We start from the raw sequence: 12,380 nt of genomic DNA on the forward strand, positions 1-12,380 counted from the left end.
TTGTAATATTTTCTGCGCTCGCGGTGGAATTGTCTTAGGTGCAGTTTTCCTCCATTAAGAGAAGAGAACATGTCGAGTCAATTGTTACGCGTCAAGAGTGGCGATAATTGCCGTTTAAACTCTCGGCAATTCGCAGAAAATAAATGCGTTAAATGTCTCTAAGACAAGGTCTTAGGTCAATCGTTGCGAGGACGAGGCGGGGGATAGCGCACGAGCGCGATTACTATTGCTGGTACTATTATTGCAGTTTAGTGTGTGCATGGTCGAGAATGATTCGAAGAGAGCTCAGTTGATCGGGAAAGGTTTCGCGGTGCGGAATCGCGTACCCTGAAGAGTAGCCGATTCTAGATTAGATTTTCTATGTCAAAGTGGAAGATTTACAGATCACTCGTACTCTCGTGAGTAGGAAAATTGATAATTGATCGTTCATCATTTTGGGAGTGGGACATTTTAAGGTATATTTTTTTCTAATTTTCTGAGTAGCAGAATTAGAAATTGATCGTTCATAATTTTGGGAGTGGGAAATTTTAAGGTATATTTTTTTCTAATTTTCTGAATAGCAGAATTAGAAATTGATTGTTCATCATTTGGAGAATTGATCGTTCATAATTTTTGGAGTGGGAAATTTTAAGGTATATTTTTTTTCTAATTTTGTGAGCAGCAGAATTAGAAAGTGATTGTTCATAATTTGGAAAATTGATCGTTCATCATTTTCGGAGCAAGAAAATTTAAAGTATATTTTTTTTTTTCTAATTTTGTGAGTAGCAGAATTAGAAATTGATTGTTCATAATTTGGAAAATTGATCGTTCATCATTTTCGGAGTAGGAAAATTGAAAGTATATTTTTTCTAATATTGTGAATAGCGGAATTAGAAATTGATTGTTCATAATTTTGAGAGTAGAAATACTAGAAATTGGTCGTTCATCATTTTGGAGTAGGAAAATTAGAAACCGACCGTTCATCATTTAGGAAATGACAAGTTAAAAAATGTATCGTTTACAACTCTGCAAGTAGAAAATTAAAAAAGATATTCTTCATACATTGTCGAGTGGGAAACATAGAAATTGATTCTTCCCAATTCTGTGAGGAGGAAAATTGAGAAAAAATATTTCTCAGTGAGTAGCTAAACTTTAAATCGAATCTTAGTTTTCTGAGTGGTAGGACGAACATCCTCAGAGGTGCCAGGAGTTCCAGTTCCTCGTCTCCGAATGTTTTCTCCTCGGTGACCCATCGCCGAGAAATTCCACGCATTCGAAGGAAGGTTCTTCAGGTTCTTCAACAGGAATGCGTGGTCCTCTTCTAGTCGCGACAGTGGTCGTGGCGACGGTGTTCGCCACTCGAAAAATCCATGATAACGTTCCTCGATCCTCCAGGAAGTCCAAAAGACAGGAAGGTGCGGTGAGACTCGTCGACGGGAGGGCCGACCACGAAGGTGAATCTGAAATGAAAAAGAATGACCTATAAAATCATTTATTACATACATATATATAAAATAAATGAAATTTATTATACATAGATAATAATAATAATAATTAATTTCGTCTATACCATATATGAAATGAAGCGTCTCACGTGTCATTTCCGTAGAATTGTTATAAAGAGGTAGAAGAAAAAATGCCATTCTAATGAACTAACGGCGCCATCTGTGAGGTTTACCTGCAACTAAATTTTCACTTTAATAAGTGTTGCCATTCACATACCGAGGAGATTAATTGAGATGAGGAACTAATTAAATTTCGTAAAAACGAATCGGTATACGCATTGTTTATCGACTAGGATGCGTGGAGCATAAAAAATCGGATTAAATAACTTGTTTTACTTTTCATCCAGGAAACGTGGAGATCCTCCACGAGGGCAAGTGGGGCTGTGTCTGCGACGACGAGTGGGATGATCCTGAAGCGAACGTAGTTTGTGGACAACTGGGATTCCCTGCTGCGGAAGAGGCCACCGTTGACGGTCGCTTCGGCAGGGCGAGAAGTAAAACAATTTAGTTAATATTAAGGTGATATGAATGTGTGATATATATATACCAAAAAGGTGAAAATATATATAAAACTTATCTCTCCAAAAATTGGGTGCACCGAATTATCTGAAACTTTAACACGTGATTATGGAGGCGACGAGGAAGAACGCGCTGCTCGTGAAACTTCAATTTTCGAAAAAAAAAAAATATCTTTTTTGGTTCTTGTGCGAGTAGAACATTTTTTTCGAAAATAGAAATTTCACGGGCAACGGGTTCTTTTTTATAGCCTCCATTATCAAGGGTTAAAGGCTCAGATAATTCCGTGCACCCAGTTTTTGGAGAGAAATGTTTTATATATATCTTTTTTTTTTTTTGAATTTTTGCTGTGTATATATATCATGTTTTTAGATCCCCTTAAATTTTAATACAGAGATTTTAATGGCTCACATTTTTAGGGCGATTTTGGATGGACAATGTGCAGTGTCAAGGCAATGAATCGGAACTTAGGTGTTGTCGCTTCGACGGCTGGGGAGCGAATGACTGCCGCAGCGGAGAAGCCGCTGGTGTCGTATGCGCTCTGCATCGGAATCCGGAAAATCGGCTTGAAGAAATGATTGATAACGAAGGTCGATCCTTGAAGAAGGTGAAGATTGGCACGGCTCGGAGGAAGAAAGTGCCGATAAGATTGGCAGGGGGTCGGGCTTCCACTGAGGGAAGGGTGGAGATGAAGCTCGGGAAAGGAGGTGACGCTAATCTCTCAACCAGTCATTAATTAATCGCTTTTAATTGCCGATTCTTAAACAAGAATCTCCTCCGGTATTCTCGATCCCTGTCATTCGTAAATTGCTGTGGGGATTTTTGTTATACACACACGGGTACGTTAATGCTCCATTACTTTCTAAGAGTACCTCTCGTCTACGCAAGATGGCGGCACCACGGCTCCTAAACTCTTGTATTTATCGTCTTATCTACTGGTTTATTAAATTCCCACGTCTACTTCGACTATCATTCACCTGTTAGTCTCTTGGGACGTGTAGGGAATTTCTCTGCAGTGTCAGAAAATATATGATGGATGTAGATTTGCGAGGAAGAGCGAGTGCAGGTCCGCCATTTTGGTTCCCACAGCTCGGGCGCAAACTTTAATTACATTCTGGTGCTACTAATTGTTATTTAATTCTGGCTTGGGTACTGATTAAGTATGGGAGATGTTTAGCGATCTTAATGACGGTTTTATTATGTGTGTCAGAAAATATATGACGCGTGTAGATTTGCGAGGAAGAGCGAGTGCAGGTCCGCCATTTTGGTTCCCACAGCTCGGGCGCAAACTTTAATTACATTCTGGTGCTACTAATTGTTATTTAATTCTGGCTTGGGTACTGGTTAAGTATGGGAGATGTTTAGCGGCCTTAATGACGGTTTTATTGTGTTATTTGTATAATTGTTTGGACAAAAGGACGAGAAATATCCTGCTTTCAGACTGGGGCGTCGTTTGTGGAGACGGATGGTCGCTTTTAGAAGCTGCCGTTGTTTGCCGACAATTGGGACTAGGCTTTGCTTCGGATGCTGTCAGGACCAGTCATTTTGGGGGACAAAAGATCCCTCTTATCATCAGCGGAGTGAGATGCGAAGGTGGCGAAACCAACATCTCCGAATGTCTACGGGATGCTCAATTTACTTGTCCCGGTACGTGAAACTTAAATCCGGAAATCTTTAAGGCGATATCAAAGCGTCATCCGATGAATCAATTGAGTTATAAGGAAGGTCCCGACACCCATGAAATTTCATTTTTCATAAAATTGATAGAAAATGGTAGTAAAGAAATTCTGGAAAAATTGAAATTAAATGGTTCCCAAGATCTTCCTTTTGGCCTTCAGGTTCACATTGTAAAGTTTGATACGATTCGACACACAGGAGAAAAGTTTCATAAATGAGACTTCTGACTTATGTTAAGTTAATGAAAATATTAATGGTAATTTCTCTCCCAGGAGGTGGGGAAAACATCGCCGGGGTTATCTGCGTTTCCAGGATGGCGGATCTTGCAATCGACCATCTCGAGCTTACCAGAACTGCGTATCTTGAAGATAGACAACTCTATTGGCTTCAGTGTGCCATGGAGGAAAATTGCGTAGCCTCGAGGGCTTATGAAATTCAGAAATCCTCGGCGGATTGGCATATGGAGACCAGAAGACTTTTGCGGTTCACCGCCAGAATCATCAACGTGGGAACGGCCGATTTTCGACCATTCGTGCCGAAACATTTGTGGCAGTGGCACGCATGTCACATGTAAGCTCAATACAACATTTACATTACTCCGATTAATTTACATTTTGCGAAATTTACATATTTACATACTATGGCGACGTTCGCTATTTCCGACGCCATTAACGGGAATAGAATGAAAATCCCTGCAGACCGCAATACGTACTGGAATTTTTCTCGGATTTTCAACCCTCACTTTATTGACATTATTTTTATAATTTTTCCTTTAAATAATTTGCAAGAGGTTGGAAAATACGGGATAAAAGTCGATATACAATATCTTAAGGTATGTCATGTTTAAGCATTTAATGCTCAATTACTGGTTGCGTCTCGAACAAGATCATGAACCTCGACCGAGCACAGCGTTTCTTTACTTCAAGGATCTCTTTATTTTTTTTTTTTTCAACGACAAATGCTGCCGTTAAATAATTTCCTATGATTTTTTAGAATACACTGATTTCACCGAGATGTTGTATGTTAATCCAATTAATTTACATTTTGCAGGCACTATCACTCGATGGAGGTGTTCGCCACCTTTGATATCATGAACTCGAACGGAACAAAAGTGGCCGAGGGTCACAAAGCTTCTTTTTGTTTAGAAGACAACCAATGCATGCCGGGAGTTCAACCAAGGTACAATAGACTGTTTAAACAATTTAAACAATTTTTATCAGCACTGTGAGTTTATCCTAACTCCACTTTAACGCGAGATGCAATTTTTCAGGTACAAATGTGCGAATTATGGCGATCAGGGGATCTCGGTAAATTGCAGCGACATATACAAACACAATATCGATTGTCAATGGGTGGATATTACGGAATTAGACCCAGGCCAATATACATTTAAAGTGAGAGAATGGAATTTGTTAATAAAAAAATCTTTTGTATTTATGGCAAGGGATTGAAATGTGCTTGAATTTTTTATTTTTTTAATTTCAGGTCGCTGTGAATCCTGAATTCAAAGTCGGCGAAATGTCCTTCGACAACAATGCTGCTCTTTGTCGATTGTTGTACACGGAAACCTTTGCTACTGTACACAGTTGCACGACCCAGCGACCGTGAATGCAAATTTAAAAAAATAAATTGAAATTATCTAGCAGTGAATTTCCAATCTGTAACTATTCTTATTTCAGGTCGCTGGAAAACCTTGAATTTGTTATATATGCATTGACCCAATTTGTGATAACTTTCCTTATTTTCAGTCAATTACATATTTGAAAGAATTCTTCGCAAACGTTTTTGTTAATGTTGGTTAATTATATTCCAGTGAATTATTGAGATTAACAGTGAAATAAAAAATAAATGAAGATTCACTTCGATCGCGTCCAGGGTCTGGGCATTTATTTTATCTCGAAAAGTGTAGGCTTTAGTCGTAATTAATTGATATTGACAATGACGAAAGTCAAGCGTGGTGTGTTAAACGATGAAAGTGGAGCATTATGCAATTCCGAAGGGCGACCCTGAGGTGTCTTGCAACGATCGGGGCTGAACAATTGCTCTGTCGTTTTAAATCGCTGCCCTTAGTGCAATTCGATGTGGCTAAATGGTTAATTCACTTAAAGGAGTTAAGATATGGCTTCGGGACAAGAGCGACTCGAGCGCCTTATACGCGTCGAAGCGTCGCGACGGCTGCATCGCCTGTTGTAAAAAATTCCAGAAAATTCATAAAAAGTTTCTCTGATTTTTCCACATCTCCCCAAACTCTCGGAAATTAAGAAAACGGGTAAAAAGAGATAAAACATGTGCTTTTTTAAGTTAGAAAATTTAAATACCAAGGGAAGACGCAACTCTTGGTCGAGAGTTTCATGAAGTGGATTTTTTTGAAAATCTGTAAGGCTGCATCGCCTGTTGTAAAAAATTCCAGAAAATTCCTAAAAGGTTTCTCTGATTTTTCCACATCTCCTCAAATCCTCGGAAATTAATAAAAGGAGATAAAACATGTGCTTCTTTAAGTTAGAACATTTAAATACCAAGGGAAGACGCAACTCTTGGTCGAGAGTTTCATGAAGTGGATTTTTTGGAAAATCTGTAAGACTGCATCGCCTGTTGTAAAAAATTCCAGAAAATTCCTAAAAGGTTTCTCTGATTTTTCCACATCTCCCCAAATCCTCGGAAATTAATAAAAAAAGATAAAACATGTGCTTCTTTAAGTTAGAAAATTTAAATACCAAGGGAAGACGCAACTCTTGGTCGAGAGTTTCATGAAGTGGATTTTTCTTAAAATCTGTAAAAGACAATCGATGATCGATCTGGATTGATTGATGAAATTCTGGATTATACGGAAGGTCAAGAGATGTTAATCGGGAATTGAAGGGATGGAGCTGTTTATTTATTTATGCGAGAAAAAGGACCGACTCCGGTTTTATTATTTACGGGATTTGGTTAGAAATCCTCTGCAGGATTTTTTTATTCTCCGAATTTGGAAGTGATCTCGGCTCGAGTGTCAAATGGAATTTGGTTAACTTTTTGAGAAATATGTTGGCGAATGTCGGGATTCTTGTGGGAGCGATTTGTAGCGCTTATGCGTTAAATGAAATTGCTTGTAATAAAAATCATACTCTTATGGACTCGCCTGGAGATGCTGTTATCAGTGGTGAGTAAATTGTTAAGGAATATCGTAATTTTACAACACTGCTTTCATTCCGACTTGGTACATCAATTTCACGATATTTTGTATACATACTTATAAACATTACTTTATACATTACAGAAGTGTATTATTTTTCCCAGGGCAATTTCACATAACTACATTCATTGTTATAAATAAATCATTTCTAAGACATCCAATTTATGATTTTACTATAATCTTACTTACTAAAGGTGTATGGATTTCATAAACATTTTTAACCGTGTGTCCTAAGAACACAATTATACTTAAAAATGCACACTTAGATAAGGAATTGATATCTCAGTATTATTCTCTCTACAGTGTTTATCGACACAAATTACGGACCTTTTTGCAACTTATCATCGCCAAATGGTTTTCAAGGAGCGTCGACAGCTTTATTTGTCATTCAGGCTTTAAACAAGTACGATTACGTTCCTGGTCTAGTTCTGGGTGAGTAATTATTCATTAATACACATGTACTTTTATTATTCAGACACTAACTTCATATTATTATAATTTAAATGAATCTAACGCGAAGTGTTTGATAAATTCAGTTTTTTTTATTTATCACTTAAGCCACTTTCTTAATTACGGGTACACTTGGAGACATCAATGCCCTCCCATCCTGCACAGGCGATGCCGTATCTGCAGAGGAGGCATTCATGTCCGCCATTGTGCATGTAGATAAACAATTTATATATTTTCAACATGGACATTAAAATCTCTCTTTGTTTCTTCTAATGTCGATTTCAGGAATAAAAGTCTACGATACATGTCATGACGACACATCGGTCTACAAACAAGCTTTACTGGCCGCAGTGGATTTGGATTGCGTTACGCATTACGATTTAGGGATCCTTGTCCCAGAGAGCTACAAATCGATCCTGGAACCGCTAAATAATTTCGACATCCTATCGATCTCCACCTACAAGGAGTACAATCTCTCGAGACCGCTGATAGACGCCATGGTCGACTTTATCAGCACGAAATTCGAAACCGTCGATCTGGTCCTCTCCTCTTCCGAGTTCCTCCTGGAGCATTTTTTAGAGTCCAGTAAAAATGAAGGAGTCTGCGTAAAGGCACACTCCAATATCGCAGATTTGGACAATAAGACGAACCCCATTATCGTGGCTATGGGGAATAGGGAAAGAATCCATGTATGGTTCCAGGATGCTGAGAAGATCGAGGGGTCCAGAGGCACGTGGGTCGTCCTGCCCCTCGAGGACGCCTATGTCGATGGTAAACAATCTAAAACAATATACTGTCATGTTAAACAGTTTCTTTTTTCGACAATGATGATATCTTTCAGAAAAGATATATATTATGTACTTCATAATTTCATACTTTAAACACGTGACAAGAAATTTTGGTACGTATATGTGCCCATAATTATGAAAGTGGTCTAAGTCAAAATTGAAAAAAAAATGAGTTTATCAGTTATTTCATGCCACATTATTTCAAACGAAATTAATTCAATGTAATTTCGAAACAAAAAATATATGACTTAGACCACTTTCATAATTATGGGCACATATGTCACACTTTCATATCACTTTAACGATAAATGCCTTTTTTTCAGATCTCCTCCCAGTCGGGTCGTACATCCTGAAGAAGGACAAGTTCGGCTTCGACTTGCTCCGAGAATTCCGTTCGGTGGACGACTTCTTGCAAACAGCTGGCCAATTTGCCATGCATTCGCCTTATCTCCTCAGTATCGGACGAGCCATTGTGGAGATAGCACAGACTCTTCAGGAACTCCAGAAACGAATTTGTCCTCATGGGCAGGCTTGTGCTTTACCGAGGTTCAGCTCAAAGCTGAAGAGCGAGCTGGGAATCCCCGAAGTCTACGAGGCCCTCCATATCCTACCAAACGCCCACGCGGTGTGTTTAATTTCTTAATATTTAAACCACGTTCTATTAAAAAGAAATTAAACTTCGTGGGTGTCGGGACCTTCCTCGGACCCTCCGCATTGACATTGTAAAATTTCAAACGATTCGGTGCACCCAGTCCAGAGAAAAGTATCATAAAGAAGGCCTCCTTGAGGCGACTTTCCTACCGCCTTAAGGGGATGTGAAAGGTAAATCGTAAATGGATCTTTTCTCCGAACTGGGTGTACTAAATCGTTTCAAACTTTACAACGTGAACGTGGAGGCTCTAAGGAAGGTCCCGATACTAAAGAAATTTCATAATTTATAAAAAAAATATTGAAAATACCTTGACGTAAAAAATAATTAGTGGCGCATGAATATTGTTTCAAGTGGAGGTTTCTCGAGAAATTCTCGGGTTATGGTAATTTCGATATGGCACAGTAATTACGCTTTAACCAAGAAATTATGAACTGTAGGTACACTACTCGGTGGGCAGGAAAATGGGCCCGGAGACGTTCTCCAGGGTGGAGGGTTACCGGATAGAGCCGACGAAACTTCGAGTCTCCTCCGAAGGGAACAGTTCGAAAATGCCGAATCTCTGCCTGAAGAAGTTGGCGAAGAGTTGCCGGAAGTGCCGGAATTTCGAGAGGATCCTGAGCCCCAGGAGCGGCGAGGGGAGGGTCCTGAAACAGAGGGGCACCCTGAAGCCTGGAAGCTGGATACCGATTTATCTCACCATGGTCGTCTGCGGGACCTTCGCCTGCGTGGTCATCCTGGCGTTTGTTCTCTTCAGGTTCTTCCTGGACGAAGTGCTGGATGGGAATCCTAGTCTGACGGTGATCCTGATCCTCGCCACGATGTTCACCCTGACGAGCGTGATACCATTCTGCATGGAGGACGAAACCGTGGGTCAGGTACACCTAGGGAAATAATTCATTTCCCTGGCAAGAAATTGTATTTCATCAATCGCAATCACTTGGAAATAAGATGGCGATACTATTGTCCGTATTTTCATTTTTTTGTTTTTTTTTTGTTTTTTTTGCGGCGAGAATACATAACAATTATTTCATCAGGACAACGCAAGTTCTAGTTCTATGACATTTTTTAATTCTCTCTAACTAAATGTCTAAAAAGTCGGGAAAAAATTATTAACTCTACTAAGCGTAGTTTAATTGTGCCAAACGTGAACTCGCGATACACCCTCTTAACAGAAATAAATAACAAAAAATAAATTCTTTGGTCTATGTATAGGAGAACCTCAACTCCAGGAAGATCTTCGTCTCGACCTTGTCCTTCGGCTTCGTCTTCTCCGTGATGCTGTCCAGGGCGCTTTTCCTCGCATTTTCTACAGGAGGAGTATTCACAGCTCACATTAATGGGTATCTCCAGGGTCTCATGGTGTTCTTCGTGGCCGGTGTCCAAATTTCCATCTCCACGACGTACTTCGCGATGAAGGAGGTCGGGTCTCAGGACGTCGCCAGGAGTCTCACCTTCATCGCTCTTCTGGGTAACTGAAGAAACTTGGTAGTCGGTAATAGTTTAGGAACATTCAAGGGAATGAAAGTTTAGTTTGCCATGAAAATCCCAGATGGCGCAGGGTGTCTCTGCAGTGAATTAGGGCCTCGGAAAGCATGACTCCAGATTATTTCTTCAGTTTTCCTTCGGTTTCTTTGTAATAATTACACGGAAACGACATATCGAGTACGCCATTTAGTAAAATACTTAATATAATCCGACACAGCTCTCAATATAAATACCAACGTCGGCAACGTAGGTATTTACAAGGATCCAGTTTACCGACGTCGATGAGACTTCACGTCTTTCGCTTCGCCTTAAGATAATGAAAATCATTATCCACCGTTTCCAGGGTACGACATATTCCTCCTAGTGATGCTCTTCGTCGTCTGCTGCTTCATCACCCAGATCCAGAGGAACTATCGAGAAGGAAAGTGCTTCTTTGCCACGGTCATCGGTTTGTCCATTGTCTGGGCAATTTGGATAACATGTTTCGTCCTGGTGGAACCGGAAGCCAGGGACACGGTGGTTTCTGTCGGCACCATCGCGACAGGATACATCGTCATCATCGGCGTCCTGATCCCCAGGACTTATTACATGGTCAGGCATCTGGCTAGGGAAAAGGACATCTCCCAAAGGATGAAGACCGTCGACGTGGGGCTCGATCCTAGAATTAATACCTTGGCCAGACAGGTCAGGATCGTGCAAAGTCCTCACACAAAGTCCTGGAACCATCGTCCTGGACCTGGAGCACCCGCTTTCTTCTAGCCGCTCGAAATTTTCCACGAGTCCTTGTAAATACATTGTAAACACCTTGTAAACACCCGTTGACGTACCTGTAGACCAGTGGATCTTAAGGAGAAAGTGTTACCAATATTTTCACCTTTCATATGTACAGAATCACCTTAAGGTGATATGAAAGAGTCATTCCGTATACATCCAACAGTCTAAATATCATTTCACATTTTTCTCCAAACTGGGTGCACCGGATAATTAGAAACATTATAAAGTAATTATAGAGATCCTAATACAGGTATTGGTGACTCTGGAAATTTCATTTTTCTAAAGGAAAATCCCTTTTCGGCTCGTTGTGGGGAATGACCATTTTCTTCCACCTTAAGGCCCACTTATGTAGACATTACCAACTTCGGACGATTCTTTACGGTTAAGGGATGATTCTTGCGATTTATAATTTATTTATTAACAGTCGCGACAGGCACTTTACGACCACATCCACACTGCTGGGGGGATAGGCAGTACATCCACTCTTCATCCATCAAGGTGCCTTGATTTCTATGGAACTTCAAGTCCCAATCCAAGGATCCCAAGTTCTGGAAGAAGTCCTCGAATTAATCGACAAGGAGCCAGGGGATGCAAGAATTACGGATTCGACACCGAGATGCGAGAAATCGAGACCTCTTATCTGAATTCGCGAGCCCTTCAGGATACAGAGGTATAAGGTACACTGGGAGACATCAATGCCGTCCCGTCCTGCACAGGCGATGTCGTATCTGTAGGGGAGGCATTCATGTCCGCCATTCTCCACCGAAGAAGCAGGAACACTTTAAGGTGGTACGAAAGGGTCATTCAATACATAAAAACGTGAAAATATCATATAATATTAATATTATATATAATGAAAATATTTATAAAACATTTTCTCCAAACTGGGGGCTCAGTGTTCACCCTGTAAAATGTAAAACGATTCCGTGCACGCAAAACTTTCATACAGACATCATTGACGCCACTTTCGTACCCCCTTAAGGAGAATATAGATTTTAGATAGTGAGGATGGATTCTTTTAGGTCCAAGGCAGGTCCAGAGTAGATATGAGGCACTCTAAGCACCTCGAAAAGCCCAGGATCGTCTTCGGGGACGAAGGGTGTATGGAAACCGATGTCTATGTGGAAGAGAGGTTGTCTCCAAACAGAAGAGGACCTAACGAACCTTATCCTTCGCGTTGTTCAAGTCCAAGGTTGAGCCAAACCGAGGAGACCATACGAGAAGAGGACGAAGAAGTGGAGATCAACAGAGTCACTCGGTTTTAGATTAAATTTCAAGCCATTAAACGTGAAGAAGGGAAGAGGTTAATCTTTCCACCGCTTCAGCTCTCCCTTAGGGCCGTACTTTTGTGAACATTCAGTCGAGAACTTATGTACTTAAGG

At 40.3% G+C, this 12,380-nt stretch overlaps 2 protein-coding genes across 4 annotated transcripts; both read left to right on the forward strand.

The window, feature by feature from the left end:
• The first annotated feature begins 283 nt into the window (after positions 1 to 283).
• Positions 284 to 5,327, forward strand: LOC105703610 (lysyl oxidase homolog 3A). 3 transcript variants are annotated; one of them, XM_012432108.2, is made up of 9 exons: positions 284 to 455; positions 1,148 to 1,433; positions 1,832 to 1,978; positions 2,420 to 2,707; positions 3,441 to 3,647; positions 3,950 to 4,247; positions 4,728 to 4,856; positions 4,948 to 5,071; positions 5,163 to 5,327. In XM_012432108.2, the coding sequence occupies exons 2-9, from the start codon at positions 1,286 to 1,288 to the stop codon at positions 5,283 to 5,285; spliced, it is 1,464 nt and encodes a 487-aa protein (XP_012287531.1). In that variant the 5' UTR covers positions 284 to 455; positions 1,148 to 1,285; the 3' UTR covers positions 5,286 to 5,327. The 3 variants fall into 3 exon arrangements, with proteins under 3 accessions (XP_012287531.1, XP_012287530.1, XP_012287532.1); XM_012432107.2 differs by having other exon boundaries at positions 284 to 398; XM_012432109.2 differs by having other exon boundaries at positions 285 to 398; positions 1,163 to 1,433.
• Positions 5,328 to 6,317: 990 nt separating this feature from the next.
• Positions 6,318 to 12,295, forward strand: LOC105703657. Its single transcript, XM_012432192.1, has 9 exons — positions 6,318 to 6,816; positions 7,153 to 7,281; positions 7,585 to 8,070; positions 8,411 to 8,712; positions 9,177 to 9,614; positions 9,952 to 10,207; positions 10,568 to 10,908; positions 11,423 to 11,668; positions 12,021 to 12,295. Exons 1-9 carry the CDS (start codon positions 6,699 to 6,701, stop codon positions 12,261 to 12,263), a joined length of 2,559 nt encoding a protein of 852 aa, XP_012287615.1. The 5' UTR covers positions 6,318 to 6,698; the 3' UTR covers positions 12,264 to 12,295.
• Positions 12,296 to 12,380: the final 85 nt, after the last annotated feature.

The sequence above is a fragment of the Orussus abietinus genome, unplaced genomic scaffold (genome assembly GCF_000612105.2).
Source record: "Orussus abietinus isolate OABI.00-Male unplaced genomic scaffold, Oabi_2.0 scaffold43, whole genome shotgun sequence".
Taxonomy (NCBI): Eukaryota; Metazoa; Arthropoda; class Insecta; order Hymenoptera; family Orussidae; genus Orussus; species Orussus abietinus.

Coding starts and splice junctions, on each gene's coding strand:
- LOC105703610 (XM_012432108.2), top strand. CDS start 1,286: ATGCGTGGTCCTCTTCTAGTCGCGACAGTGGTCGTGGCGACGGTGTTC. Junction 1,434..1,831: donor CGGGAGGGCCGACCACGAAG/GTGAATCTGAAA, acceptor CTTTTCATCCAG/GAAACGTGGAGATCCTCCAC. Junction 4,248..4,727: donor CAGTGGCACGCATGTCACAT/GTAAGCTCAATA, acceptor TACATTTTGCAG/GCACTATCACTCGATGGAGG.
- LOC105703657 (XM_012432192.1), top strand. CDS start 6,699: ATGTTGGCGAATGTCGGGATTCTTGTGGGAGCGATTTGTAGCGCTTAT. Junction 8,713..9,176: donor TCCTACCAAACGCCCACGCG/GTGTGTTTAATT, acceptor TATGAACTGTAG/GTACACTACTCGGTGGGCAG. Junction 10,909..11,422: donor TTAATACCTTGGCCAGACAG/GTCAGGATCGTG, acceptor ATTTATTAACAG/TCGCGACAGGCACTTTACGA.